The sequence below is a fragment of the Mirounga angustirostris genome, unplaced genomic scaffold (assembly GCF_029215605.1).
Source record: "Mirounga angustirostris isolate CCGP_5_RB_7025 unplaced genomic scaffold, mMirAng1.0.hap1 SCAF_8, whole genome shotgun sequence".
NCBI classification, from domain to species: Eukaryota; Metazoa; Chordata; class Mammalia; order Carnivora; family Phocidae; genus Mirounga; species Mirounga angustirostris.
In genome coordinates, this window is record NW_026991716.1 from 145,974,859 (window position 1) to 146,001,535 (window position 26,677).

The 26,677-nt window shown below is 42.1% G+C and overlaps 1 protein-coding gene and 1 pseudogene across 1 annotated transcript; one reads left to right on the forward strand and one right to left on the reverse strand.

Moving 5' to 3' along the window:
- Window positions 1-390: 390 nt before the first annotated feature.
- Window positions 391-16,677, reverse strand: PSMB1 (proteasome 20S subunit beta 1). The gene is made up of 6 exons (XM_045865928.1): window positions 16,487-16,677; window positions 13,231-13,338; window positions 9,411-9,492; window positions 6,814-6,943; window positions 1,667-1,773; window positions 391-676 (listed from the first exon to the last, which is right to left on the reverse strand). Exons 1-6 carry the CDS (start codon window positions 16,597-16,599, stop codon window positions 491-493), a joined length of 726 nt encoding a protein of 241 aa, XP_045721884.1. The 5' UTR covers window positions 16,600-16,677; the 3' UTR covers window positions 391-490.
- On the forward strand, window positions 16,646-23,297 carry LOC123836556 (replication termination factor 2-like; annotated as a pseudogene).
- Window positions 23,298-26,677: the final 3,380 nt, after the last annotated feature.

Sequence of the window (26,677 nt, forward strand, 5' to 3'; positions counted from 1 at the left end):
CTTCAATATAATCTGGGTGGACTTAATAAATTCCAAAAACACTCCTCCTAAGATGGGCTGGCAATCATGCAACGAGAAGCTGACCGAAACAGTCATCTTTTCCAGATAAATTTCTTGCTCATAAATATAAGGAAAAGGGGCGCCTGGGTGGATCGGTCAGTTAAGCGTCTGCCTTCGGCTCAGGTCATGATCCCAGGGTCCCACATCGGGCTCCCTGCTCAGTGGGGAGTCTGCTTCTCCCTCTCCCCCTGCTCATGCTCTCTCTCTCTTTCAAATAAATAAATAAAATCTTAAAAAAAAAGAAAAAGAAAAAAGACAAGAAAATGAAAGGAAAAAGAAATTCTACTTTCTAGATCTGTCCTGCTTAGAGAACACAAGTTGTAACAAATGATTACTTCAGCCTTTATTTTTTAATAAAACACATTAGTCAAATAGTTCCAAGATACAAAATTAACCAATTCTGAAGTGATTAATGATAACAGCACACAAATCAATCCTTCCTCAGGGGAACAGTCTCCTCCCTGATGCCCTCCTTGGTCACAATGCAGATTCTGAGTGCATCCCCAGTGTATACATCCCTCTCAGCCGCAGAAACGAAGACATCTTTCACAAGCCGCATGGCTCTGTCCAAAGACAGTGGGACATGCTCCACGTTCTGCATGTTCTTAAAACCAACCTGGCGGGACAGGAAACTTGGATGAGGCATCATGTGACAGTACAAAGGTGGTTCCAGCCTCCCCAAGGCCTTCACATGTCTGAGGATTCGTAATGAATAGCTCACACAAATTTGAAATGTCTCCTAACTGAAAAGCTTCCAGACCTGGATGAATTACACATTCCTAAAACCAGACAAACATGCACTGAGACAAAGCTCCCGATCCTGAGAAGCATGCATCATCTAGAGAGGAGAACATACGAAAGCAGAGTACCATTACACAATGTGCTACCATTAAGAAGAAAAAAGAGCCAGGAGAGCCCCTAGCGGGCATAACTAAGTCTACCTGAAGAGAAAGGCTTTGGCAGAAGACACACTTGAGTATAGGAGTGTGAAGGATGAGCCAGAGTCAGAGGGGAGTAACGCTGCAGACCAAGGGTGTGCTATGACCCCAGGCCTGGTGACAGGACAGGCACACCACACTGGAGGTTTGGGTGTGAAGGAGAGTGACGGGAGAGGAGGCAGATAAGCAATACACACAAGTTGACTACACATATATAATACATTTCAGAAACACAAGGAAGGAAGCTTGGAGGCAGAAAGGATGTTGGGAAATACAAGGCCTGAATGCAGGCAATAGTAACAGAAAAGGGGGTAAATTAAAAATGTACTGGGAAGTTAGAATACAAAATTAGATGACAGAAAAATGGTGAAAATGGGGAGAATTCAGGTAAAGATGGCAAGAGAACTGAAAACATGGACCAACCATTGTAGACACGAGAGGCCTGGACATCGCGAGGACACAGGAAGATGCTAGAGCCATGGGAGCAGGTGAGAGGCCACAAGACAGCCAGCAGAACACAGACAGACCAGAAGATTGGGGTAGGGAAAATCAGCAGGGACATACAAGAAAGCCTGGATTTCTCCACTCTCCTCAGCGGGTGAATAGGAGAACTCAGAGGAAAGCACTTTATGCCAATGTCACAGCCAGCGTGGATGCAGTCTCATTACCTGGTTGTCAAGCAGGGGCTGGAGCATGGCACTTGCTGAGCCTCCGGCCTTGAAAGAGTCTCTCTGGTAGGACCCTACCGGGTCAAAGCTATACACAGCTCCCTTCCCTGAAAGAATAAAACAATCTCCATAAGGATGCATCCTGACCACAATCCCAAATCACAGTAAAAATAAATCAAGTTGAAGTGTGACACAGAAGAGACTATGAGCTAAAATTTCAGCCAAATTTCACTGTTCTACCCAGCAGTCTGCTCACCTCCTCTCAGAATTTGATCAGAGGCACACCTGCCCACTCCTGTCTCCTTACATGCTTTTGCCACCTGGAGCTTCATGCTCTCATCAGGCTGACATCATCGACCACCACCCAGTGGCCTCACAGGCACACTGGTTAGCAGTCACAGGTTCTGCTCTGAGTTCTGCACCAAGCTCCTCACAACATTCCTAAAAAATGAACTAGTGTAGTTCTAGCATAGACTTGAGTTTAAAATTCTCCTACTGCTGAATGTGAACAGTCACAAGGAAGATTTACTGTGTGTTTTTAAACTTAACAGTAAGCACGCTCTTTAGCATCAACACCATAAAAAAACCAACTGATTTAATAAAGGTAAAATTCCAGAAAAACACAAATGCCACATGCAAAAGGTTAGTTCTGCCTAAAATGTAATCACTTGCTTTGTACTACCAGAGTTAAGAATCACTATTGCAAAAACAAAAAATAACAACAAAAAAACCCACCAAACCAGAATCTGAATGTACCCATTCTTTTTCTTTTTTTTTAAATATATTATTTATTTGAGAGAGAGAAGAGAGCACATGCACATGAGCAGGAGGGAGGGGCAGAGGGAGAAGCAGGCACCCCGCTGAGCAGGGAACCTGATGTGGGACTCGATCCCAGGACTCTGGGATCATGACCTGGGCTGAAGGCAGATGCTTAACCAACTGAGCCACCTAGGTGCCCCTGAATGTACCCATTCTGAACAGTTACAGAGCACCATGAGGAGAAGGATAAATGGGCCTCTCAGGCTCTCCTGAAGGGTGCATACATTGCTATGCCTTTTTCAAGAACAATCTAGCAGTATAATCTATCAAAATGTAAAGGTACAAACCCTATAACCCAGTAATAATCTCACTTGTAGATTAGATCTACCTATAAGGCTTATTTTCACCAGCACAAACTGGAAGGGAAGAGGAAGATGGGACTGCCCCCAGTCCCACAACCACAAGACAATATAAAATGAAGAGCTCTGTAATATGTATGACACAGTTCTATACTGTTCAAAAGCATAAGAAAAAACATACATATTTGTATAAGCACACAAAAAAGTATGGCAAGATAAACTGCAAACACAGTTATCTCTGCGGGACTGGAGGCAAGAAAAGGGAATTGCTTTGTAGGCTTTGGTACTGAATCTGTTACAAAGCACACATGCCACTGTAATTTTTTAAAAAACAAGTGTGTTTTGGGTGTGAGAAATCATGGGTCATTTATGACACAGGTCTTAAAAGTGATATAACTCATCTTGAAAACATATTATATCATAACTCAAACACCTCAGTAGTTAACCTGGGAGATGTGAGATGAGGACAGTTGTCTTCCTATCCATGGACCTCTGCTACCCTTAGCTGTGTGTGCTTCTTCTATTGCAGAATTACTTAACAATTCTCTGCTGAGAAGGCAGCATCTAAGGTGCTGAGGCTGCCCAGGAGAATCCAGGGAAGTGTTTTTGTTGGAAGCAACTATGGGACAAGATCGAGATCCCAGTGCGCAGTTCACTAACCTCAACACACAGAAAAGGGACAGGCAGTACAAAGTGAAAAGAACAAGTGATCTCTCAGGATGCCAACAGGCCACAAGTAAAACGAGGCCCAAGTTTTAACCAAAGGCAGAACCAATCTTAGAAAAACCACACACAATACATTTGAGGAAAAGAAGAGTGGAATAAATTGAAGACCAGAGCTTCAAAGACCTTCCCCTCACTTAGCAAAGGGAAAAGAGACATTTGTAACATCAGAGCAGAATGGCATGAATCTTGACTGTAGACATAGAGTGCTTTTCCTCACCAAAATAACTTTTTTTTTTTTTTAAGATTTTATTTATTTACCTGACAGAGACATAGCAAGAGAGGGAACACAAGCAGGGGGAGTGGGAGAGGGAGAAGCAGGCCTCCCGCCGAGCAGGGAGCCCGATGTGGGGCTCAATCCCAGGACCCCGGGACCATGACCCGAGCCGAAGGCAGACGCCCAACAACTGAGCCACCCAGGTGCCCCAAGAATTCTTAATTTTAAAAAAGCACAATGGCTTCAATGTAAAAAATAAAGTCAAAACAAGTCCTAGAAAGAAATACAGGTAAACCCTGGATGGGAGAGTCCTTTCTAACAAAGTAGGACACTCAATGTCATAAAGAAAAGACCATTAGCCTGGACCCTATGCAATTCAGAAAATTCTGCCATAGCTAGACACCCCCCAAAATGTAAGAAACAAAAAACATTCCTGGGAGGCATCCACTGCATACATTACAGAGTTAACACAGTTAGATGGCATTCTTATAAATTTTTAAAAAAGACTAATGTGCAGATAAGGAAATGAGCAAAGGTCAGCACATAGGTCAGTCTCCAAAAAACTGAAAAGGTCAATAAACACAAAAAAATGCCCAACTGGAGTATACAAAAACTATACGTAAATTAAAACCACAAAATATTAACTGGGTAAAGATCTTTAAAATGTGTTAATTCTGATAGTGGTAAAGGATGCAAAAAAGCCCAGGTACTCATACCCCAGCTAGGAGGCCCTTTCTGAAGGGCAAGCCAGCGATGGAATCAATATGCCAAAATTATATATTCTCTGACACAGCAACTCAACTTCTGGGAATGTTTACCAGGGAGGTACACATGGTTGAAGAAGTATACAAAATTGTATGTACAAGAATGTTCATCATATTGTTTCTATTAAGGAAACTACAAACAACCTAAATGACCTTCAGAGGACTGCTAGGCAAACTATGGTGTAACTACATCCTATGCAAGTCAGTCACTGAATCGTTATGCATCTTTACTCACTGGCATGAAACTACCTCCGTGACAATACATCCCATGTAAAGATGCATACACTATACATTCTACTTACATAGCGCACAAGCACGTATGACCACCAAGATACTTGTAAGCATGTTCACCAGAAGTTTAATAGTAATTATCTCGAAGTAGAAGGTTGGGGTGATTACTACTTTCATTTTTGTATCTTCTTGTACTATTTGAAACTTCTACAGTACTACTGTTTTTGTTACAGAAAAACTAAAGCCATTATTAACGGGGGGCGGGGGGGGATTTTTTAAAGCATGACTGTAAGTAGAGAGTTAAAGGCACAGAGGTCAAAGCAGACAGCTACTTAACCGGCTACCCTGAAAGGCAGCTGTTGGACCCACTGTTCTAAGGATAACCAATGATCCCAGTGTCCTGAAGGACAGCTATTGACCCAACTACCCTGAAGATCTCAATAAGGAGCACTGCTCTCCAGGTCTCCATTTCCACAAGGGAGGAAAAGAGGAAACAAGGTCTCTTGAGACATCAGTGGAGACTCTGGATTTGGGGACACCAGGCTTATGTATAGGCTGTGTAAAGAGCAGGAATGAAAACAGAAGCATAAGATCTGAAAAGTCTCAAAAAAAGGCCTCCTGATTTCTTTTCCAGAAATATCTTGAGAGATGTACACCACCAAAGCAAGGAAATAAACCAAGAAAGAGGAAAGCACAGGTAAAAGCTGGAGTATCTTGGGGAACAGACAAAAAGGACTGCTTTATTATAGGAATTTATAAATTCCTCTAAGAAATAAAAATAAACATAAAGGATAATCAAAGCAGACCAGAGAAGATTTAAAAAGACAGTTGGAAATGCCTGAGAATACCACCAGAATATCAAAGAACAGGGCTTTGAACTCAAAACAGATCCAAACCCAAACCTGAGGTTTGCCCTTTAGCAGATGTGAGCATTCCTAAATTGGTGTCTCTGTCTCTCAGTAAAACTCAAAGGACATTGTCTGGCCTCCTAAAATTCAATTGTAGCTATTATTAATGTTGCTAAACCTGACTTTATTTATCTGACATTCAAGTCAGACATAATTTAAGTGAAAAAAACGTGACCAGCATGCTGGGTTAGGCAAGGTAATCTTACCTTATCAAGGGTAATTAATTTCTTTTGACTATTTCCATGCTTTACAAAATTTTCTCTTAGTTTTCAAGTAAGGTTGAAAGCCTCAAAATACACTGTGTCAACCTAATTTGTCTACATCTAAATCACTGTAGATAAAATGACTGGAATGCTCCCAGAGGCCCATTAAGACAGAGAGAAAGAACAAAGGAAAAGCCTATGGAACAGAAGGGACAGCAGTAAAAAGTGGAGAGAGGAGATGAGAGGAGCCCAACTCCTTACTATCCAGAAATTTTCCCTCTCAGTTGATATATTTCAATATATTGTTATCAGCCAGACATTTCTATAACTTCTTTTTTCAATGGGCTACTGTAAATGGTGGCACAGATCTGTCCTGAGACAGAGTATCTGGTTTTTGGAAGCAACTGAAAATCAATCCAAATGAGACCCAGTGAAAACCATCAGTGTCCCTGCTCCATTAACAGAGCTTGGATCAAAAATAGGATGGGCATGTCAAGTAACAAGACTGATTTTCTTAGGCCCTCCTGGTTTGACTCTGACAGGAATTCAAAGAGGTGCTTCAGAATGTCCTGAATACACTGTTGGAAATGCATACCTTTCTTTTAAGGCATCGCTTTTTAAAAACTTAAGTCAAATACGTTTGTTATGTAGAATGATAATTAGGCTAAGCTTCTCCAAGTCAGCTTTCTTTCCATAAGATTGAAATGCTATTTATCTACTACTGAACTCATGCAAGATCTTCAGAAAATAGTAAAATAACAGCCTGCCCATCAGTCATTATTAGAGCTTTAGTATACAACTTGCAGCGTGCCTTTGGATCATCTCTTTACTTCCCTTTTAGCTTCAGTTTCTTATTGTTTTAATTAACAAATATAAGACTGTTGGGCAAGACAGTGTTTATGGTTCTTTTCAACTGTAGATGGAAACACACATATCTAAAATATGCCACCCCTCCTTCATTTTCCAGAAAGAAAGAATTCTACCTTCTTCATCCAGTCCCCCGATGATGTTGTAAACGTAGTAGGGAAAGAAGCGTCTTGAATAGAGGATTGTAGACAGCATTGCAGCAATCGCCCCGGTAGTCATGGTTTTGTTATTAGAATGCTTATACATCTGCAAGTATTAATGAAAGTAACAGGCATTGAGAGGCAGAATATATTACAGACTAGAATAAGGAACAGTAAAGTTAAAGGGTGAGCAGCTATCTTGGTGAAAGGATGCCTACTTCTTTCGTGATCACACAAATAATACTACCATACCATTTGGGGGGCTATAAAAAATTTTTAAGGGAAAGAATGTTAAATTTGCCCTCAGCTCTCTATTTTCCATGCTACCTTTATCTCAAGAACTGCTCATTCAAGAGCAAATGCACACACATCAGGCATAAGTGTGGTGACCTGGGAGGATGATTTAAGTCCAGCTCTCCTTTACCTCCGCCTCTAGACCAGGGTCAGCACACTAGAGCTCATGGACCAAAACCAGCCCATCAACTGTTTCTGCAAAAAAAGCTTTATTAGAACATAGTCTTATTCATTCATTACATATATCTACATCTGCTTATATATTACAACAGCAGAGTAAATGGCCCATAAAGCTGAAAGTAATTACTCTCTGGCCCTTTACAGGTAAAGTGTGCTGACTCTTGATCAGACCCAGATACAAGCCCTTCTCTTTGCACAGTAGATACCTGTGAGAACAGAAGGTTTGAGGACAGGACCCTTATTCTGGGAAGTGGTCTTGCTCCTTAAAGCATCTATAGTGGAGAACAGAAGTATCCAAAGCAAACCTTATTATGATTTTTGAATCCTAGATTTACTGCAGCCTTAGGGAATCCTAAATTATCCAACAGAGAAATTCTACAAAAATTACAAACATAAAATAAATTTAAGTTCACCAATTTATCAGCCACAGAGCAAGCATCTCTAAAGATTTACTTAAGAATACAGGCTAAAATGATTAGTCAAAATACCAAAAAAAAAGATTAGGAAAAAAATCTTCATTTCATTTCAAAACCAAGCATCAACACTTTAATAACCACACCATTTATGTGATAATGTATGAAAGAAAAATTTCAAGGATTGTGTAATTATGTTGAATTCACTGTTTCTTGCTATATTTTATTAACACAGTACTATTCTGTTGGTCGTGTACTTTTATACTGTAACTTTCATTTACAAAATATGTACCAGGAATCGTATAAATATGTCAATAAATGTATGTCAATGAAGCTTTCAATGTAAAGATTTTAAATAACTATTAACAAGTGATAACTATTGAATGAAATCATTTTTACATTCTAACAAGCAATTTCAAAATTATTCAGAAACAGATGTCAGTTAAATTTATTAAATATTCCAGTACCTACAACATCATTAATAAGTGCATATAATCTCAAGTGTTATTCACAAACAGGCAAAGACAGAATGTGACCACCTCTGCTAACTTCTTCACATTTTAGGTGTCTTTACCAACTATATAAAAATGTGACACATACCGTATAAAATTAAATCCTACTCCAGCCTTGTATTTTTGCCAGCTAAGAGTATGTATTTACTAGTTATTATTACAGATAAAATCCATTTTATTTATTTTTTTTAGAGAAAAAGAGAGCATGCACACACATGCGGGGTGGAGGGGTTGGGGGTGGGGAGGGGAAGGGTCGGGGAGAGAGAAACTTAAGCAGACTCCCTGCTGAGTGTGATCTCACGACCCTGAGATCATGACCCGAGCTGAGTCAGACACTTAACCAACTGCACCACCCAGGGGCCCCTAAAATTCCATTTCAATACAGTCTACATTACTCCTAGCCTACCTCCTTGAAATTACTGGAAGTTACATTATGCTTAATATACACAGGCCACAATAAAAATCCAGATGTGCCTCTGCTTTCATTAAAAGTTGGTATTCCTTTATTCCTCATGCCTACCCATCTAGCACAAAAGACATGCAGGCAGTGACACTGTCAGCCCCTTTAAAAACTGCAGAACAGGTGAGAACGGCTCTTCCTCTCACTTCCTCCTCATACCACCCTTTCCTGCTGTTCCAAGCCCACCCATCACGGGTCAAAACTTCCTCAGCTGGCAGTCAACCAAAGCCTACCAAGGTGTTAGGTGATGACAGCTTCGGTTGTGCCTCTCATCCAAACTCCTGCCTTATCTATTCTGGTTGCTGCCCACGTGTCCTGTTGACTAAGAATGCAATGCTGTAAAGAGGGAAAGCATGTCAGCTGGTGGTATTCCAAACCAAGCACCTGTCTAAAAGTTTGCCACCTCCACAGAATTTTTGTTTTTGAAGGAAGATTATCTTCAGAAGAAACCCTTTGCATGCTACCTTGAAAAGGGTAGAGAACCTTTATATTGTATGGAGATTTTAACAAAGGGAATATCCTGCAGTTTCACATTATGCTACTTTCATATAGCTGTATTAACAGTATCATTTCATTTCTAGAATGGGCTGTAGTTTCATCAGCTAACCTAGAGCTTCTCCAGCTATTCTGTACAACAGTTCTGCTATATGCTTCAAACAATCTATGAATTGTTATTAACTTTCCATAGCACAGACATGTAACAAAAGCATCTACCTTTAGTCTTGCTTCAATAATCTTTGTCAGGGTCAGACAGTCTCCATGAAAACCGCTGCATCCAATGACTGTTTGGTCTGTTCTGTAAAAAGCACATTTCGGGAAACTGAGCTGGTTAGACAATAAAGTAAAACATGCCTTGGGCAATTTTAAATTTAAAACTCCTATTCCCATTATTTACCCAATGGTAATGGGACCAGTTAGCCCTTTGTTGGCAGGGGCGGGGGGGGGCATCACTTTATTCCCAATACTAAATGAATTATAGGCAAGATCAAAGACTTACAGAAAAATGAAAGAATGAATGGCCTAAAGAAAACACAGTTGAGACAATCTTGGGTTAAGAGCCACCTATTTAAATATGATACAACCCAATGCCCACATAGAAAAGTTTCATAAATTTGACTATGTACCAATTTAAAACCTTTCTTTTTAAAGATTTACTTATTTGAGAGAGCGAGCGAGCGAGCGAGCAGAGGGAGGGGCAGAAAGAAAGGGAGAGAGAATCTCTGGTAGGCTTCCTACTGAGCATGGAGCCTGATGTAGGGCTTGATCTAATGACTCCGAGATCATGACCTGAACGAAAACCAAAAGTTGGACACTAAACCCACTGAGCCACCCAGGCACCCCCCAGATTAAAACTTATATAGAGAAAAATGATAAAAAAACCCACAAAACTGTAGTAGATATAACCAAAGTCTAATTTTAACTTCCTTAGTCTAAAAGGGCTCTTATAACGATGGACTCTGAAAAACAAACAGGGTTCTAGAGGGGAGGGGGGTGGGAGGATGGGTTAGCCTGGTGGTGGGTATTGAGGAGGGCACATTCTGCATGGAGCACTGGGTGTTGTGCACAAACAATGAATCATGGAACACTTCATCTAAAACTAATGTTGTAATGTATGGGGATTAACATAAGAATAAAAAAAAATAATAAAAAAAAAAAGTACATAAAAGGGCTCTTATAAATACCAAAAGCATTAACACAGTGTATCATGGGATGTAATGTATAACATGATAACTACAATTAATAATACTGTATCAAATGTTTAAAAGTTGCTAGGAACAGATCTTAGAAGTCTTCCACAGGGGGGTGGGAGGATGGGTTAGCCTGGTGATGGGTATTAAAGAGGGCACGTTCTGCATGGAGCACTGGGTGTTATGCACAAACAATGAATCATGGAACACTACATCAAAAACTAATGATATAATGTATGGTAATCAACATAACAATAAAAAATTTTAAAAAAAAGTCCTCCACAAAGAAAAAATTTTGTAATTACGTATGGTGACAGATGTTAACTGGACTTGTTGTGGTGATCACTTTGCAATACACACAAATACGGAATCATTATGTTGCACACCTGAAACCACTGTTATATGTCACTTATACCTCAGTTTAAAAAAAAAAAAAAACCCACAATGGAAAGACTGATACAGTTATATGAGTCCATAAAAAGAGACACAAGTCACCATAAACATGAAGAGCCTTCATGTTGTTCACAAATCCAAATCTACATTTCAATATATTAGACTGGTTAATAATGCCTAATGCTGGTGAGGTTGTGGAAAATGGATATTCTTAATAAATAACTGGGCAAGAGTATACATCCATTTAACTTTTTAGAAGGGTCATTTGGCAGTATCCAGTAACATCACTTTTACTCCATAATTCCACTGCTAGAAATTCACCCTGTAAATATACTCACTTAAGTTTGCAAAAATATACTATAGGCTTACTTGTGAAAGTGTATGTATTATGTTAATGGCTCCCTAAAACAAAACAAACAAAAAGCACTTAAATGCCCACCATTGCAGAACTGATTAAATTTTGGTATAGCCAAACAAACTGAATTAGGTCTCAAAGATTTCTAAACTTTAATACCAATCTATAAGGAAACCTACACCAATCTCATCAAGAAACATAGCAGAAGTCACATGATAAACTCTTCCTTTCAGAAATTTATGATTCACACAAACCATACCTGTCCAACTAGGGGGACCACTGACAGCCCTGGGAGCATCACCAGCATTTCCTGACCTATCCCTACAACCAATCTCACTGCACTGAGTTAAAGAGCTCCGATCTCCCATAAGGCTGCAGTGCCTTTAGTACCAAGATGGGTGAATAATACCAATAGGGAGCTTTAAGATGCTCTTCCCAAATATTCAGGTGTACATATAAGGAAGAGGAGTTTGCATGCAAAGAACAAAGACTAAATGTAGAGTCTCAAACAGGTGGGGAGGAGGCAAGTTTGGCTCTAAGTCAGCCCCAAAGGGTTTGGGATTAGGTGTATATAGGCAGCTTCAACTCTATGTATGGTTTAGTGCCGAAGATGGATGATAAGGACAGAGGAAGTTATTAATTTGCTATCTATATGCCTATAATGTTTCATAATAAGAAAAAAGAACAGGTACTCCCTTCAGAAACACACACACTAAAGTAGAACATTACAAAGATGAGCAGAACCTTGCGTAAGAATAGTATTTGTAAAGTTATGTTCTTAAATTTTATCTGTGACATTTACTACTTCCAAATTATGAAACCCATGCAATAATTTTTCTTCTCCTAAGAAGAAAAAAGGTAGCATCCATGCACTGTGAAGCAGAGAGAAGGGGGTATCGAAAGATGGAAGAAGAGTACGTAAAGAGGGGCGTCTGGGTGGCTCAGTCGGTTAAGCGTCTGCCTCCAGCTCAGGTCATGATCCCGGGGTCCTGGGATGGAGTCCTGAATCTGGTTCCCTGCTCAGTGGGGAGCCTGCTTCTCCCTCTGCCCCTTTTGTGTATGCTCTCTCTCATGCGCACATGTGCACGCGCTCTCTCAAATAAATAAAATCTTAGAAGGAGAAAAAAGAGCATATGAAGAGAACTGGGAAGATGACAAACATCAACTGTACTCTAGGGTAGGGTGTGGGCTAGCCCAGGACCAGGAAAGAAGACAGAGCCCTCTTCTTTACCTACTCATAACACAGGGCCCTGTCCAAGGGACTTGAACCCCATCAATCCACTCCTATTACAATTCAGGTTTAATAGGCTCTTGTGGACTAATTTAGGAATTAACCACCATTTGCAACTCTTTCCAAAAATGTTAACTACAAACCATCACTTATCAGTGCATATTTCATTTTCATGTTTTAGAAAAAATACAGCTAGCCCATTAAGACTGTGGCTCACAGATATAGCTGCTTAGGTGATGGCTAAATGTTTTGGGTAAAAAAAAAAAAAAAAGTGGGAGATTAAAAAAAATGCAATGGGGCGCCTGGGTGGCTCAGTTGGTTAAGCGACTGCCTTCGGCTCAGGTCATGATCCTGGAGTCCCTGGATCAAGTCCCACATCGGGCTCCCTGCTCGGCAGGGAGTCTGCTTCTCCCTCTGACCCTCCCCCCTCTCATGTGCTCTCTCTCTCATTCTCTCTGTCAAATAAATAAATAAAAAATCTTTAAAAAAAAAAAATGCAATGGATTAACAGATAAAAGAATGCAAAGCTATGTGGTAACATAATTATAGTAAATGCTAACAAGAGCCACGTGATAGCATATAGGTGTTCACTACAAAATTCTTTTACCTTTGTTATATATTTGAAAATTTTCATGATAAAATGTTAAGGTAAAAATATTTCCTGCCAGTACAGCAAATATCATCAAGACAACATATTGAATTATTAGGAAATACTAATTCAGAAAACAGTTTTCTAACAAAAAGGCAAACTAAGCTCAAATACTCAATCTAAAAACTCATGAAATAAACTGTTTAGAAGTGAAATCTCTTACAGCAGTAAGTCATCACAAGATACTGGGAAATGTATCCCTAGAAATATTTACTTACAATTTGTAACACTTGGGGCTATCCCGGGTGTGAACTGAATACCCTTCACTCAATCGAGTGTCAGAAGCAACAATCGAAAAATCTTCTCCAGCGATTGCCAATACAGTACTGAGGAAAAAGAATAAAAAAAAGGAGACACAAAAATGGTCAATAGCACCTCTCTCTAGGGGAGAGTTATCTATAGCATATATTGGAATAAAACCCACTAGATTTAAGCAAGAGCAGGACTCAGATGAAAGATGAAAGATCAAAGGGAAAGGATCCCTGGCCACAAGTCAGCTGGGGGAAAAAATTTAAGTACTCCCTAAAAAACACAAGCCTAAGTCAGAGCAAAGGTCACTTAGCAGAAGGTAACAGAAAAACCACGGAATTATCATAACATCACCAAAAAATTAAATACTGACATTGTGCAAGGTACTGAGATCACAAAACTGGACCATACCCTGCCCATGGGGATCAGGTATAGACAGGGGTACCACAACCAAAGCTCTCTGAGCTCAAAGAAGGGTTTAATGTTTTTCATTTCTTTATATCCAAGTCCTTATCTACCACTCAGTAAACACCCAAACAGCTGTTGGAAATGAATGAATAAAAACCAACTTTTTCTTTTGTTGTTGTATGATTTATGCTAACAGTGTAGTGAAAAGGCTTAAAGCATGAATTCCCAAAGAAGTTCGTCCAGTTCTAAATTTGAGTCTCTCACTTACTAGATATGAGACTGTAGGTAAGCTGTTTAACTTCCCAAGATCTCAATGTCCTTATGTATAGATCGGAGATCCTAACAGTAACTACTTTATTAGAATTTTACAAGAATTAAATGAGCTAATAATTGTAAAGCCCTTTTACTTGTGCCTGAAACATATCTGGTCCTCCAGTATTAGCTTGATCGTCGTGGCACAGGTTCAAGACAGCAGAGTGTGATCACTGAGAACCTGGGCTCTGGAGTTACTGGAGACCTGTCCTTGCCACTTCCCAGCTCTGTGACCGCAAATTATCCAAATTCACGTTATTGGTAGTAACAGTTCCTGTGTTACAGGATGACCGATAGAGCTGAATGACATAGATCACAAAAGCACCTAGCACAATGCCTCACAGAACACAAGCATTCAGAAAACTTTATCCATTATTTTTACTGAGGTGGGACGTGCACTAAAGCTCTGCAGTGCAAAAGGATGGCACTCCAGTTAATATGGACAATGAATAAAAGGAAACAGGTAATAACCCAAATAATACATTCAAACAACTTATTAAGGTGTTCCTTTCCGTGTAAGCTAATGGAGGAACATAAGGCTAATGTGATGGACAGGGGTCTGACTCCGAAAACCCCTAACTAAAGATTTTAGAATGAGAACAGTTCCATATGCAAAGTGGAGTGGAGTTTTAAGAAGGCTACTCTGACAATAACACAGTATGTGAAATGGGATCAAAGCACTGTTCCAGTAAGATTAATGTAGTAGCACAGCGGCAGTGTGAACTGCAAGAAACGGGGATTGAAAAAAAACACAAACACACAAACTGTAGAAGTTTTTGTAACTACCAAAATGTGACAGAAGTGGGAAGAGCCAATTGTGATGTCCAAGATTTTAAACCTGGTTAAGCAGGATGATGGCATTAATTATGAATGCAAAGAAGAAAAGATGATTGAGGAATAATTAGCTTGATTTTTGTTTTCGTATCTTGAGTTATGGTGACGGCAGAAATGTTTCATTTAAGAAGCCCAGAAGGAGGAACTCATGAGAGGTAAAACTGAACAAACACATCTGGGAATTATCCTCCCATGAATGAGATGTGAGAATGTTTATAATGGGGTTTAGCTACATTTAAAGAGACAGAGTAGAAGATACGGAATTAAGCCTTGCTTTGTAGAAGCAAAGGCTGCCCAAGAGCCAGCAGCAACAAGAACTGAAGAAAACGAAGAAAAGACTGAAGAAAGGTAACTTAATAATCACAAAATCATAACTCACTAACGGTTAAGGCAGTAATGGCTTAAACTGGATTACAAAGGGTTAAAGAGTAATGAGTACTGAATACCCAACACCCTGAAAAGTCTTATACTTTATAACTGCCTCATGAATTGGGTCTAACAACCCACCTCGTCACAGAAAGTGTTTAGAAGTGCAATGGTAAATGCATACATAAAATCAGTGCAAAGAAACGACAGATTCAAGTCTTGGCTCAACCCCACATCTGCTCTATGACTCGAGCAATGTACCTTCTAAGAGCCCTGGCTCCTTTGTAAAAATGGAGCAAATACCACCTAACACTCAGTTATCCTGAGAATTGAAAAAGCTAACTGTTTACAATGTACAGAACGCTTCTCTACTGCTGACTAGCTAGGGAAGATAATGAAATCTGGGTTCAAGAAGTTGAAAGGTACCTGAACTTCAGTGGCAGAAACAAGGCTAAAATCGGAGCCTTCCCCTCTCTTTCCAACATACTTAAAAAGTCTGCATTAAAGTTTCCAATCCATAGGACATGATTACTTAACCTGGTTATCTCAAAGAGCCATCTGTTTGTTTGACCTGGGTGTGTATGTTTTAATGTACAAAGTTTGGGTGGTAAGCTACAACCACTGCTTCAAGAGGCTCTGACCTCTCCATTGGTCCGAAGTCCTAAATGCACGGTCTTCTTACATAACCACCTCTTTCAGTGCACTATGAAGGAAAGTGTTAAAGATAAAACTGCTAGTTTAAAAAAAAAAAAGACAACTTGAGTGTAACATGCAAGAACACACATATTAAAAGGTCTCTCTTCTGCCTACTTTCTCCCTGAACTTAAGCTAAACCTTGAAAACAAGCACTGATGTACGAAACTAAATCTGGCCAACTAACGCTGCCTTCTATTTAAACTAACAGAAAATGATTACGTTGATCAGACGTTCTAGCTGCAGACACAAACGTGATCAAGCACCTAACGACACTAACCAATCAATCCTAACTTTTTAACACCAGATGCTAACCCTGTGCCCGCGCCTTCTGGCAAGAGAAACCTACTCAGACCGTACGGAAAGGTTAGGTCTCCCCTAAAGCTCCTCCACACCGGAGCCCAGGTCTCAATGTCCATCTACTGTCTCACTGCAACAAAGAGCAGCCCACGCGCAAGTGACGGGCCTGTGCGGTGAAGCGCTTAAGACCGAAGCTGCCCCCGCAACCCACGGAAAGGGAGGCCTGCGGCTGGAGGGCCAGCGCGGGCTCCGCCGCGACCCCCAACAGACTTCAGCAGGGACGAACGACAGCCGAGGCTCTCTGCTCGTTACCCTCCGTTGAAAGCGTAGGGCGAGAAGCGCAGCCGCAAAGGGCCCGCGGTGCTGTGAGGCTCCATCGCCAGGTCTCGGCCGGGTACCCAGCACCCCACGACGGTCGACGACATCGCACTGCTGCGGCTTCGGCTGCGGCTGCTGCTGTCTCACGGCGAGATGGCGCCCGGCCGGAAGTCCCGCCACTTCCGGCTTCTGGAGACGCTCCTTCCGGCGCTCTATCTCGCGCCTGTCGTTGCTCCTGTTGTTGGCTAGCGCCCCCTATTGCAAGGAGACTGACAGATTTTTTTTTTTGCCTAAGAAAGGTTCTGCTTTCCTAAGAAAACATTCGAATTCACGCCTGACGGACAAAAATTTTAAAGTCTGACCATATAAAAAAAATTGGCAGAACTGTGGAGTAACGGAAACTCTATGGGAGTCGCCTAGCATAGTTGAAGATGCATGCAGTTTATGACCCAGCAATTCCCTGCCGAGGTTTGTATCCTAGCCAGAAGACAAGTGCAAGAATGTTCATATAGCATTGTTCTTCATGGCCCCGAGCTGGAAATGAGCCAAATGTCCGTAAACAGCAGAAGGGATAAACCAATTGAGGGATATGTCACAGCCAAGAGAATTGACTGACTTCACCTAGAGGGGGGACGCAGCAACGTGGATGTGTCTTACAAGGCTGTGCATAAGATACATGTTCCATAACTTACGAGTACACGGTGAGTAGGAAGAGCCTGTTTGGCTGGACTATGGAAGGGAGGTTCTGGCGCTGCAGCACTACGTTTCTTGATGTATAATCATCTGTTAATCTCCACATGTGTTTATGCACTTCCTTATATGAATATTATATTCTATGATCTTAAAAATAACATTTGAAAAAACAAGCTAACAAGCAATTGGCTCACATAGAGTGGACCACCGGATGCATGTAATTTGGGGACCAGAAAAGATTTTTTGAAAAGTATTCGTTTAATTAAAAGTTTCCCCATGTTTTACTGTAAACAAGGGATAAAACAGGATTTTCTTTTTTGCTATGGACAGAAAATTATTATACTTATTTAGATGCTGTCCTGAATACAAAACATGTATACAACATTTTTTATCCTTAAGGAGTTCACATCCTTACTGATTATATAAAATAGAGTTGATGCTTAAACAACACAGGTTTGAACTGCACAGGTCCACTTAGATGCAGTTTTTTTCGATAGATATAGTACTGTAATGTATTTTCTCTTATGATTTTCTTTTTTTTTTTTCTTTTTTTTTTTAAGATTTTATTTATTTATTTGACAGAGATAGAGACATCGAGAGCAGGAACACAAGCAGGGGGAGCGGGAGAGGGAGAAGCAGGCCTCCCGCCGAGCAGGGAGCCCGATGCGGGGCTCGATCCCAGGACCCTGGGATCATGGCCTGAGCCGAAGGCAGACGCTTAACGACTGAGCCACCCAGGCGCCCTCTTATGATTTTCTTAATAACATTTTCTTTTCTCCATCTCACTTAATTGTAAGAATCCAGCATATAGTACATATAACATAGAAAATATGTGTTAATCAACTGTTCATGTTATCAGCAAAGCTTCCCAGTCGACAATAGGCTGAACGGAGTCAAAAGTTATGTGTGCATTTTCATCTCTGTGGAGGTTGGCGCTTCTAGCCCCTACCTCGTTCAAGGGCTAACACTGCAAATGGAGCCAATTACAAAAGAATACGTAATTGTGCTTAAATGAACCATAGGAGAGATGGAGATACTCGGGTCCCACCAGGCATCGGGAAGTGAACGGAAGGAGAAGAAACGAGATGGAGATACTCGGGTCCCACCAGGCATCAGGAAGTGAACGGAAGGAGAAGAACCTACTGATGCTCTTGAAGGCACCTGGGCCCTCCTGGGCAACCTAGTACTCGGAGCTTTAGCAAGCACCCTCAGCCCGCGGGATTAACCTTTCTTTGTATATCTACACACCGTGCATCCTTTTTTAGAAAGAAAAGAGCACCTCTGCACGCCAGTAAAGAGAAACCAGACCCTCTTGCACAATCCCGGCCACTGGAACCAGACCCCCTTGTGCAAACTCTGAGCACTGCGATATTGTCGGCAGCCAGCAGCATCGAGTCTGCACCTAACCAAGAAAGGTTACGGACCACTGCCCTCCCTTTACTGATTACCTGCTCTAAACTCCTTTAAAAATCCCTGGGCCAGGCAGAAACCTTGGAGTTGGCCTTTGGACAGGAGTCTTCTCCCCAGGTGGCGGGCCTCCTGCATAAAGCTCATATTCCTTTCCAATCAAAGCTCCTCTCTTGAGTATTGGTTTTTTTTTTTTTTACTAGGCTCCACACCCGATTGGGGCTTGAATTCACAACCCCAAGATTAAAGGTCGGATGCTCTACACTCTACCGACTGAGCCAGCCAAGTGCCTCTTGGGTATTGGCTTTTCAAGCCAGGGGCAGCCAACCCTGGTGTTTGGTGGCAAATTTTGGTGAGCCACCCAGGAGCCAATGCTCCTGTGGCATCCAGATCCCCTGGGGAATCACAAGGCAGAGCAGTTTGGCCTTGGCAATGTGCCATGGCTTCCTTGGTAGTTTCCTGGGCTAGTAACTTGGAGGACTGCAGGAAGTTAGCTGCTTGGGGCTAGCTGGTCTCCAGGAGGAAATCTGAGGGATCTGTCCCTGCAGCTGAGGAGACTATTTTTGTCTCAGGGAAACTCCCTGCTGATTCCCTAACAGTCTAGTAGCCAAGTTCATTTTTTGTTTTGAGTGGAAAGGGAAGGAGCATTTGGGGAAGCTTACAAACTTCTGGACCAGTAAATCCATCGAAGTGCATGCTGATGCAAGTTTCTCATTTGCGAAGCACAGAGTGCTTCTGTTTCATTGTCCATGCTTTTTCCTTTTAGAAAGGCATGGCTTTCGGGAGAAACTAAAAGGGACTTGAATAACAGTCAATTTATTAGGAATTTGGAATAGATCTGATTTTGTGTGTGTTGGTGGGTTGTGTTGTGTTGTGTTATGTCAACTTTGTGTATAATGGGAAATTCCATCTCTATCCCACCAAATAGCCCACTGGGCCAAATTTTGAGTAAGTGAAAGGAGTATAGCCAGGAACTATGACTGTGAAAAAGATTATCTTTTACTGTAACACAGTTTGGCCAATGTACCATTTAGAGATGAAAGATGGTCACTAAATGGCTCCCTTGGATTCCTTCCTCCCATTCAGTTGCCTCTAAATAAAGGGTCTTGGTTTGGCTCTCTTAGGAAGCTGTTTGGTTCAGTTGGTGAAACTCCAACTTTGGGGAGAAACCAGAAACTAGGAAGCATTCAGTTCAATTGGTGAAGCCAACTTTTAGGGAAGAACAAATGCTGACGGAGGTACTCTAGGCTTCATTTAGTCATAGTCTTGTTTCTTCTGTGTTCTTTCTGAACTTTTGCCCAGGAAGATGGGGAATACTCCTTCTGTTCCCCAAGAAGGCCCACGAGAGCATATTTTATTTATTTTATTTTTTTTTAAAGAGTTTATTTATTTGAGAGAGAGAGAGAGTGCGTGTGCATGCTCTCACACAAGCAGGGGGAGGGGCAGAGAGAGAGGGAGAAGCAGACTCCCCACTGAGCAGGGAGCTGGATCCCAGGACCCTGGTATCCTGATCTGAGCCCAAGGCAACCATTTAAGCAACTGAGCCACCCAGGCGCCCATAAGGACATATTTTAAATAAATGGTGCAGAGAGCTGAAAAGCAACCAGAGAAAAAACCTGTTTTGCAGGAGAGAGAGACCCAGAGACAGACGGGGGTGGGTGGGTGGGGGGGGGTGTTACTCTAAGCTTTGAATCTGCCTCCAGCCTTTCTGGTGACACCCTTGCACCTCTGCCTTCACCTCCTGCTCCTCCTGTTTCTGCACCTCCATGGGCACCGCTCACATAGCTAGCTCCTCTACCATCCTCGGTGCCTGGGGTGCCATTGGCTTCTGCTCCTCCTACCCGCATTATCAAGGAGCGAAAAGCGCCCCAAATTGTTGGGTCCCCTCCTTATGAGGTTCAAGATAAAGCACCTCCCAAATCAACATGAAGGGATCCAGGGGCTCTCTGGACTTAAACTGCTTGCCTCAGATTTCCCCCACAGGTGCCCCAGGTAAAAAGTGACAGTGGGCAACAAATTAATGGTCTTTTAGCAGACACAGATGTAACATGTTCGGTATTAAAGCTAATTCATTGTTGTTGGTTTAATTAAAATAAACATGTTTTTGGAGTTATCTACATGGAATATGATACAGATAATCAGCTTTTATTCTACCTGAATTTATTACTTAAAATCATGTTGTGTCTGTTGCAATTTGTCAAAAAAAAAAAGACTTAAAAGGATGGTTGCTTTTGTCTGTCTCATAAAGTTTTCATAGGTAACTGTTAAGAACAAGTAGGTTGAATAAATAAAAAGGCATGTAGCTTTCAAAGTCTTTGGTAACCTGAAACTTTTGCTAAGTTAAATGATAAATTGGGTTGAACTCATTCGATATCTAATTCTTTTCCAAATAACATAAAATACTGAAATATTAATTGCTAAACATAGGCTTATCTGTTTCTGGCTTCTTAATGTGGAGAAACTAAAGATATTTGGGTCTGCTAATAAACACAGTTAACTGAAAGATTGTGGTATAAAACATATGTTTTTAGAAATTATGAAATGTACTCAAAAATTTGCCTCCTACAGAATCCTGGTGTAACAGACAGTTCACAGTTGGTTACTACTTAATTTTCACTGGAGACTAAGGTTTCTAAGAGTTAAAATTCTGCTAAATGTAATTAAGACTGATGGAAATAAGGAAAGCAACTCTGTATGTAGGAAAGAAAGAGATGTATAAGAAAGGTATAAGAAATGAGAATAGGGGTGCCTGGGTGGCTCAGTCGGTTAAGCATCTGCCTTTGGCTCAGGTCATGATCCCGGAGTCCTGGGATCGAGCCCAAAGTCGGGCTCCCTGCTCAGCGGGGAGTCTGCTTCTTCCTCATCCTGCTCGTGCTATCTCCCTCTCTCTCAAATAAATAAATAAAATCTTTTAAAAAAGAAGAAATGAGAATATGTTTTTGTTGAGGTAAAAGAAATTAATTTTGTCCTAAAATGAGACTGGTTATTTAGAAAGAAAAGGCTTAGGACAAAATCTGAATGAAAAAGAAAGTTGTAGAAGGTTTGTGAAGGGAAAACTTTGGGAAAGAATTTTACGTGTGCTCAAAACTAAGATGGAAATGAATTCTGCTTTTCTCTCTGTTAAAAAGACAGTTTTCTGGGATTGTTGGTCAGTTCTTGATAAGAAAGTATAAACAAAGTTTTTTTTTTCTTTTTCTATGCAGAAAACCAAAGTTTCTATGTTTTCCCTTTATCAGGTCTTTGATTACTTAAGAGAACTAAAACTTCTCAAATATTGGACTCTGACTACTGGCTAGCAAAGGGTTGCGAGGGAGGAATAATCCCCAAGAGACACGAACTGGTGAGGGGGCCGAAGAAGGTTGAGAAGGTTGACAAAGATGATGAATTAGAGGCCCAATGGAACTATTGTACTCTAAGTCAAGAAATATTAGGGCGACCAATAGTTGCCTGTGCTTGGCAGACTTTACAACAAAGATGCCCTCATCGAGTTTCTATTGGACAAGTCTTCCAAAAAGGCTCTTGGGAAGGCAGCATCTCACATTAAAAGCAGTAAGAATGTGACAGAACTAAGGCTTTCTGATAATGCTGCCTGGGAAGGGGACAAAGGAAACACAAAAGGTGACAAACACGATGGCCTCCAGCGGGCACGTTTCACCTGCCCCGTTGCGGGCTTGGGGATGCAAGGCCGGCACAGGTTTTGCTTCCTGCGGTGCTGTGGTTGTGCGTTCTCTGAACGAACCTTGAAAGAGATCAGAGCCGAAGTTTGTCGCACATGTGGGGCTGCCTTCCAAGAGGACGACGTCATCGTGCTCAACGGCACCGAGGAGGACGTGGGAATCGCCGAAGAGGAGGGTGGAGGAGGCCGAGGGCGAAGCTGGGGAAGAAAGCAAAGAAACCCAAGGCGGCAGAGCGTCTCAAAGCCGGGTGTCAGTGAAGAATCTCCAGGGCCCTCAAAAATGAAGACGGGCAAGCCGAAGAAACCAGCCTTGATTCCAGAGAGAAGAAAGCCAGCGCGGCTCCCAGAAGCGCAGCGGCAAACGGGAGCTCTTCCGGGAAAGTCGGGAAGCCTCTGCGCGGAACCCCAAAGAGGTCCGTGGCCGACAGCGAAGAACCGGAAGCTCACCAGCGCCTTTTCACGACTCACAGCTCCGCCCGGCGCTCCGAGGAGTCCGCTCCTGGGCCACCCAGCCGTCCTACTGTTTCGGAAGCCCTTGCGGCGCTCCACGCGCGCCGGCGCCGCCCGGCTTCCGCGGGCAGGTGGCGTGGGCGTGGCTGTGCCCTGTCGGCCGCCGCCTCTCCCTTTGCGTGCTCCCAAACCTGCAGCTTGCTTGTGAGGCGCGGGGGTTCCCGCGGCGCAGCGCCGGCCCTGCCGCCCCTCCCACGGGCTCATGCCCGCCCCACGGCCCGGAAGACGCGTTGGCTGCGCTTTTTGTGCTTGACCTAAAGACTCCAGATTCCTTGGGAAAACAAAACAAAACCAAAAAGCTTCTTAAATATTAAAGGAGCTGAGTTTTGCTAACTATATAACCTTGTGTAGCATCTCTTGTTGCCACCTTGGTTAAGTAGGTAATTAAATATTAAGTGTCATGATAATGCTCCTATTTAGGCCTGTGCTTTAGAACTTTCTGAGGTTTTTTAATTTATTTTTATTTACTTTTTTATTTTATTTTATTTTAAGATTTTATTTATTTATTTGAGAGAGAGAATGAGAGAAAGCACATGAGAGGGGGAAAGGTCAGAGGGAGAAGCAGACTCCCCGCTGAGCAGGGAGCCCGATGCGGGACTCGATCCCGGGACTCCAGGATCATGACCTGAGCCGAAGGCAGTCGCTTAACCGACTGAGCCACCCAGGCGCCCCTGAGGTTTTTTAAAACAAGCTTTCCCAGATTCAATTTCTAAGTGAAGTCTTTTCGACTAATTAGGCTTTTTTATTTGGTATGTTAAGTTACTGATAAGCCTGGTTTGAAACACTGCTAGTTCTCTAATGTTTGCTCTTCCAAATTTAAGGAAATTTTCTCTTAAGATATCTGTGAATTACGGAAATATGGTAAAATATCCCTTTGTGAACAAATTTAAACATTTAACTTTTCTCCCTACCCAAACCCTCGTGAATTCAGAAACTCTCAGTATTCTTTTTTTTCATGGCAATTATAATTATTTGCATAAGTTTGATAAAAATCTGTTCTCCTTGTAACAGGACACCATTGGAAATATTGGTTATACTACCAAGGGTTTGACTGGAATGTCATATTTGAGAGAGACATGCACAGAATCAGATATGACTGGGCAGCTTTAAGGAACTAAGGTTAACTTTATAGAGTCAATAAAGCTCCTTAGAGAGGTCAATGGGATACCCTGCTTACAAAGTCCCCAGCAGCCTTACCAGATGAGTCAAGAATGTCACTTTCTGGCAGGTGCAGGAAACCTCAGGATATTTGGGGGACCTCAAGAAGAGGAATTCACCCAAATCTACAGGTATTACAGGCAAATCTGATGACAAGTATTTGGCTTGGCGTCTGGCCTCAAGAGGCTATTAAAAGTTCAATCTAGGAGTGCTTTGGTGTCTCAGTGGCTCAGGTCATGATCTCAGGGTCCTGGGATCGAGCCCTGCATTAGGCTCTCCGCTCAGCGGGGAGTCTGCTTCTCCCTCTCACTCTTACTCTGTGCTCTCTCTCTCAAATAAATAAATAAAAATAAAAGTTCAATCTAGAGATTCCTTATAAAGAGTTCTAGCATAGCAAGTATTAAAGAATTTATATGGTCAGTCACTATTCTTGCTCAGCTTATGTAAATAATTAGGCCAAGGTTTTTAAAATTGGACTTGTTTTTCAAATGAATTAGTCTCAATTTGGCTATCTTTAGAAATAAGGGTGACTTTAGGGAGAAAAATTATGTTCCAGTAACACACTTTTGTGGATGTTAAATTCTAGTAATGATTATCTTTGAGTGTTTGTTGTTTGCCTATGCTAGACAACTTAAGGTACACTTCAGAGAAACTGTCACAAGAGCTCATGTATAGATAGTCTTCATGCTTGCTTCTCTGTGGGGATAATAACAGGACCCCATAGGACTACTTGAACAGTTGGACAATGGGATGGATTCCCCAACAATTGTATAATTCAACTATCACCTTGACCAATTCTATGTGGTTGGGATGACAAAATTGTTCCTTTAAAGCTGGAGCATACCCCATTCCATGGGATTAACTATGGGCTTGTGTAGCAATAATGGATCAGCCCACTTTCCTTATGATAGGATCGGATGATGCACTTGGGGATACCCTTATTTCCTGGAACAAGTCATCTCCCACTTCCCAGCAATTCCTCCTAATTAGGGTATTATTAAGGCTAGACATCCAACAAAGAAGGCTTCTTGATGCTTTTATCCCCTTAGCTATATTTGTCCCAGGAGCTGCCTCTATTGAATTAAAATTTCAAGTAGAGGCTTTAGCCAAGCATACAGCATCACCTTTAAGCAAACCTCACGCTCAGTCACTCACAAATTCAGAAGGTGGCTCTCTAAAACCAAATGGTTTTTCTTGATAGTTGACTGCAGCTCAAGGAGAACCTGTGCTCTCATTAAAAGAGTATTTGTTGTGTATATGTCCCAAATTACTCAAAAAATGTAACTGATGTTATGAAAGAGTTAAACACATCACCACCATAGATGCCCTAGCTGTAGATCCTTTTACAAATTGGCTAAATTTAACTCCTAAATGGAAACATACCCTATTAAGTACTGCTATATTTCTTGTTCTCCTTGTCTTTGGTTGTTTGACTTTTTGCATCTGTCAAGCAGGAGCTCACCCTATTCATACTAGCTTGGAGACACCTTTAGTGTTCCCCTAAATGGAAATGCCAGAAACAAGATCCCCCCACTCTGTAAAAAAGTCTTTACTCCAAAATCCTTACGTGGTCCCCAATCAGGAGGAAGTAGCTACAGAAGACGACCTTGACCTTTAATCCCACAGATATGGAATGATGAAATTGACAGTGGGGAACTGAAGCCTCCTCTGCCAGTCTGGCCAAACTACTACTCTTTGAGCTTTAGCAAGCGCCCTTAGCCTCATACCCCATGCATTCTTTTTTTTTTTTTTTTTTTTTTAAGATTTTATTTATTTATTTGAGAGAGGGAGAGTGAGAGCAAGAGAGCACAAGCAGGGGGCAGGGCAGAGGGAATGGGAGAAGCAAACTCCCCACTGAGCAGGGAGCCCGATGCCAGACTCAATCCCAGGACCGTGGGATCACAATCCCAGCGGAAGGCAGATGCTTAATCGACTGAGCCACCCAGGTACCCCATACACCGTGCATTCTTTACTAGAAATAACAGAGCATCTCTGCACGTCAGGAAACAAACCAGACCCTGGTGCACAATCCCGGCCACTAAGGAACCAGACCTCCTTGTGCAACTTCTGAGTAGCTGGTATCATCGGTCTGCACCTAACCAAGAAAGGTTACGGACCACTGCCCTCCCTTTACTGATTAACTGCCCTAAACTCCTTTAAAAATCCCTGGGCCAGGCAGAAACCTTGGAGTTGGCCTTTGGACAGGAATCCGCCTTCTCCCCGGGTGACGGGCCTCCTGAATAAAGCTCCTCTCTTGAGTGTTGGCTTTTCCGGCCACGGGCAGCTTAACTTGAGGTTCCCTAGCAGTCTCATTGTGGCAAGCGTGAAAAGAGTGCCTACGATGGTAGCAGCGTAAGTAAAATGTAATTGAATTTGTAAACCAGGCGCATTCTTCACTGAGAGCTTACCACGTGCCAGGCACTGCTCAAGCATTTCCTTAATCCATCTCGCAACTTCCTTAGAGGGTAACCGCTATTAGCGTTCCTTTCTACTGACTGAGGCAGAGAGGTCAGGTAACTTGCCAAGGGTTACACCGCTAGACAGTTTAAAAAGTCACCGTTTGAAAGTCCTTATCTTGCCTCCCCGCAGCAAGGACCAATTAGAAAATGCGCCGGTCAGGCGGCCTCCGCCCGGAACTCATGAAAAGCTCCGCCCGCCCCTTCTTCCCCTTAAGCCGAGTACCAAGGAGACAGCGGAAGTGCCCGGGCGCCCGCACTTCCCATGGCCGCCGCTCCGGTGTG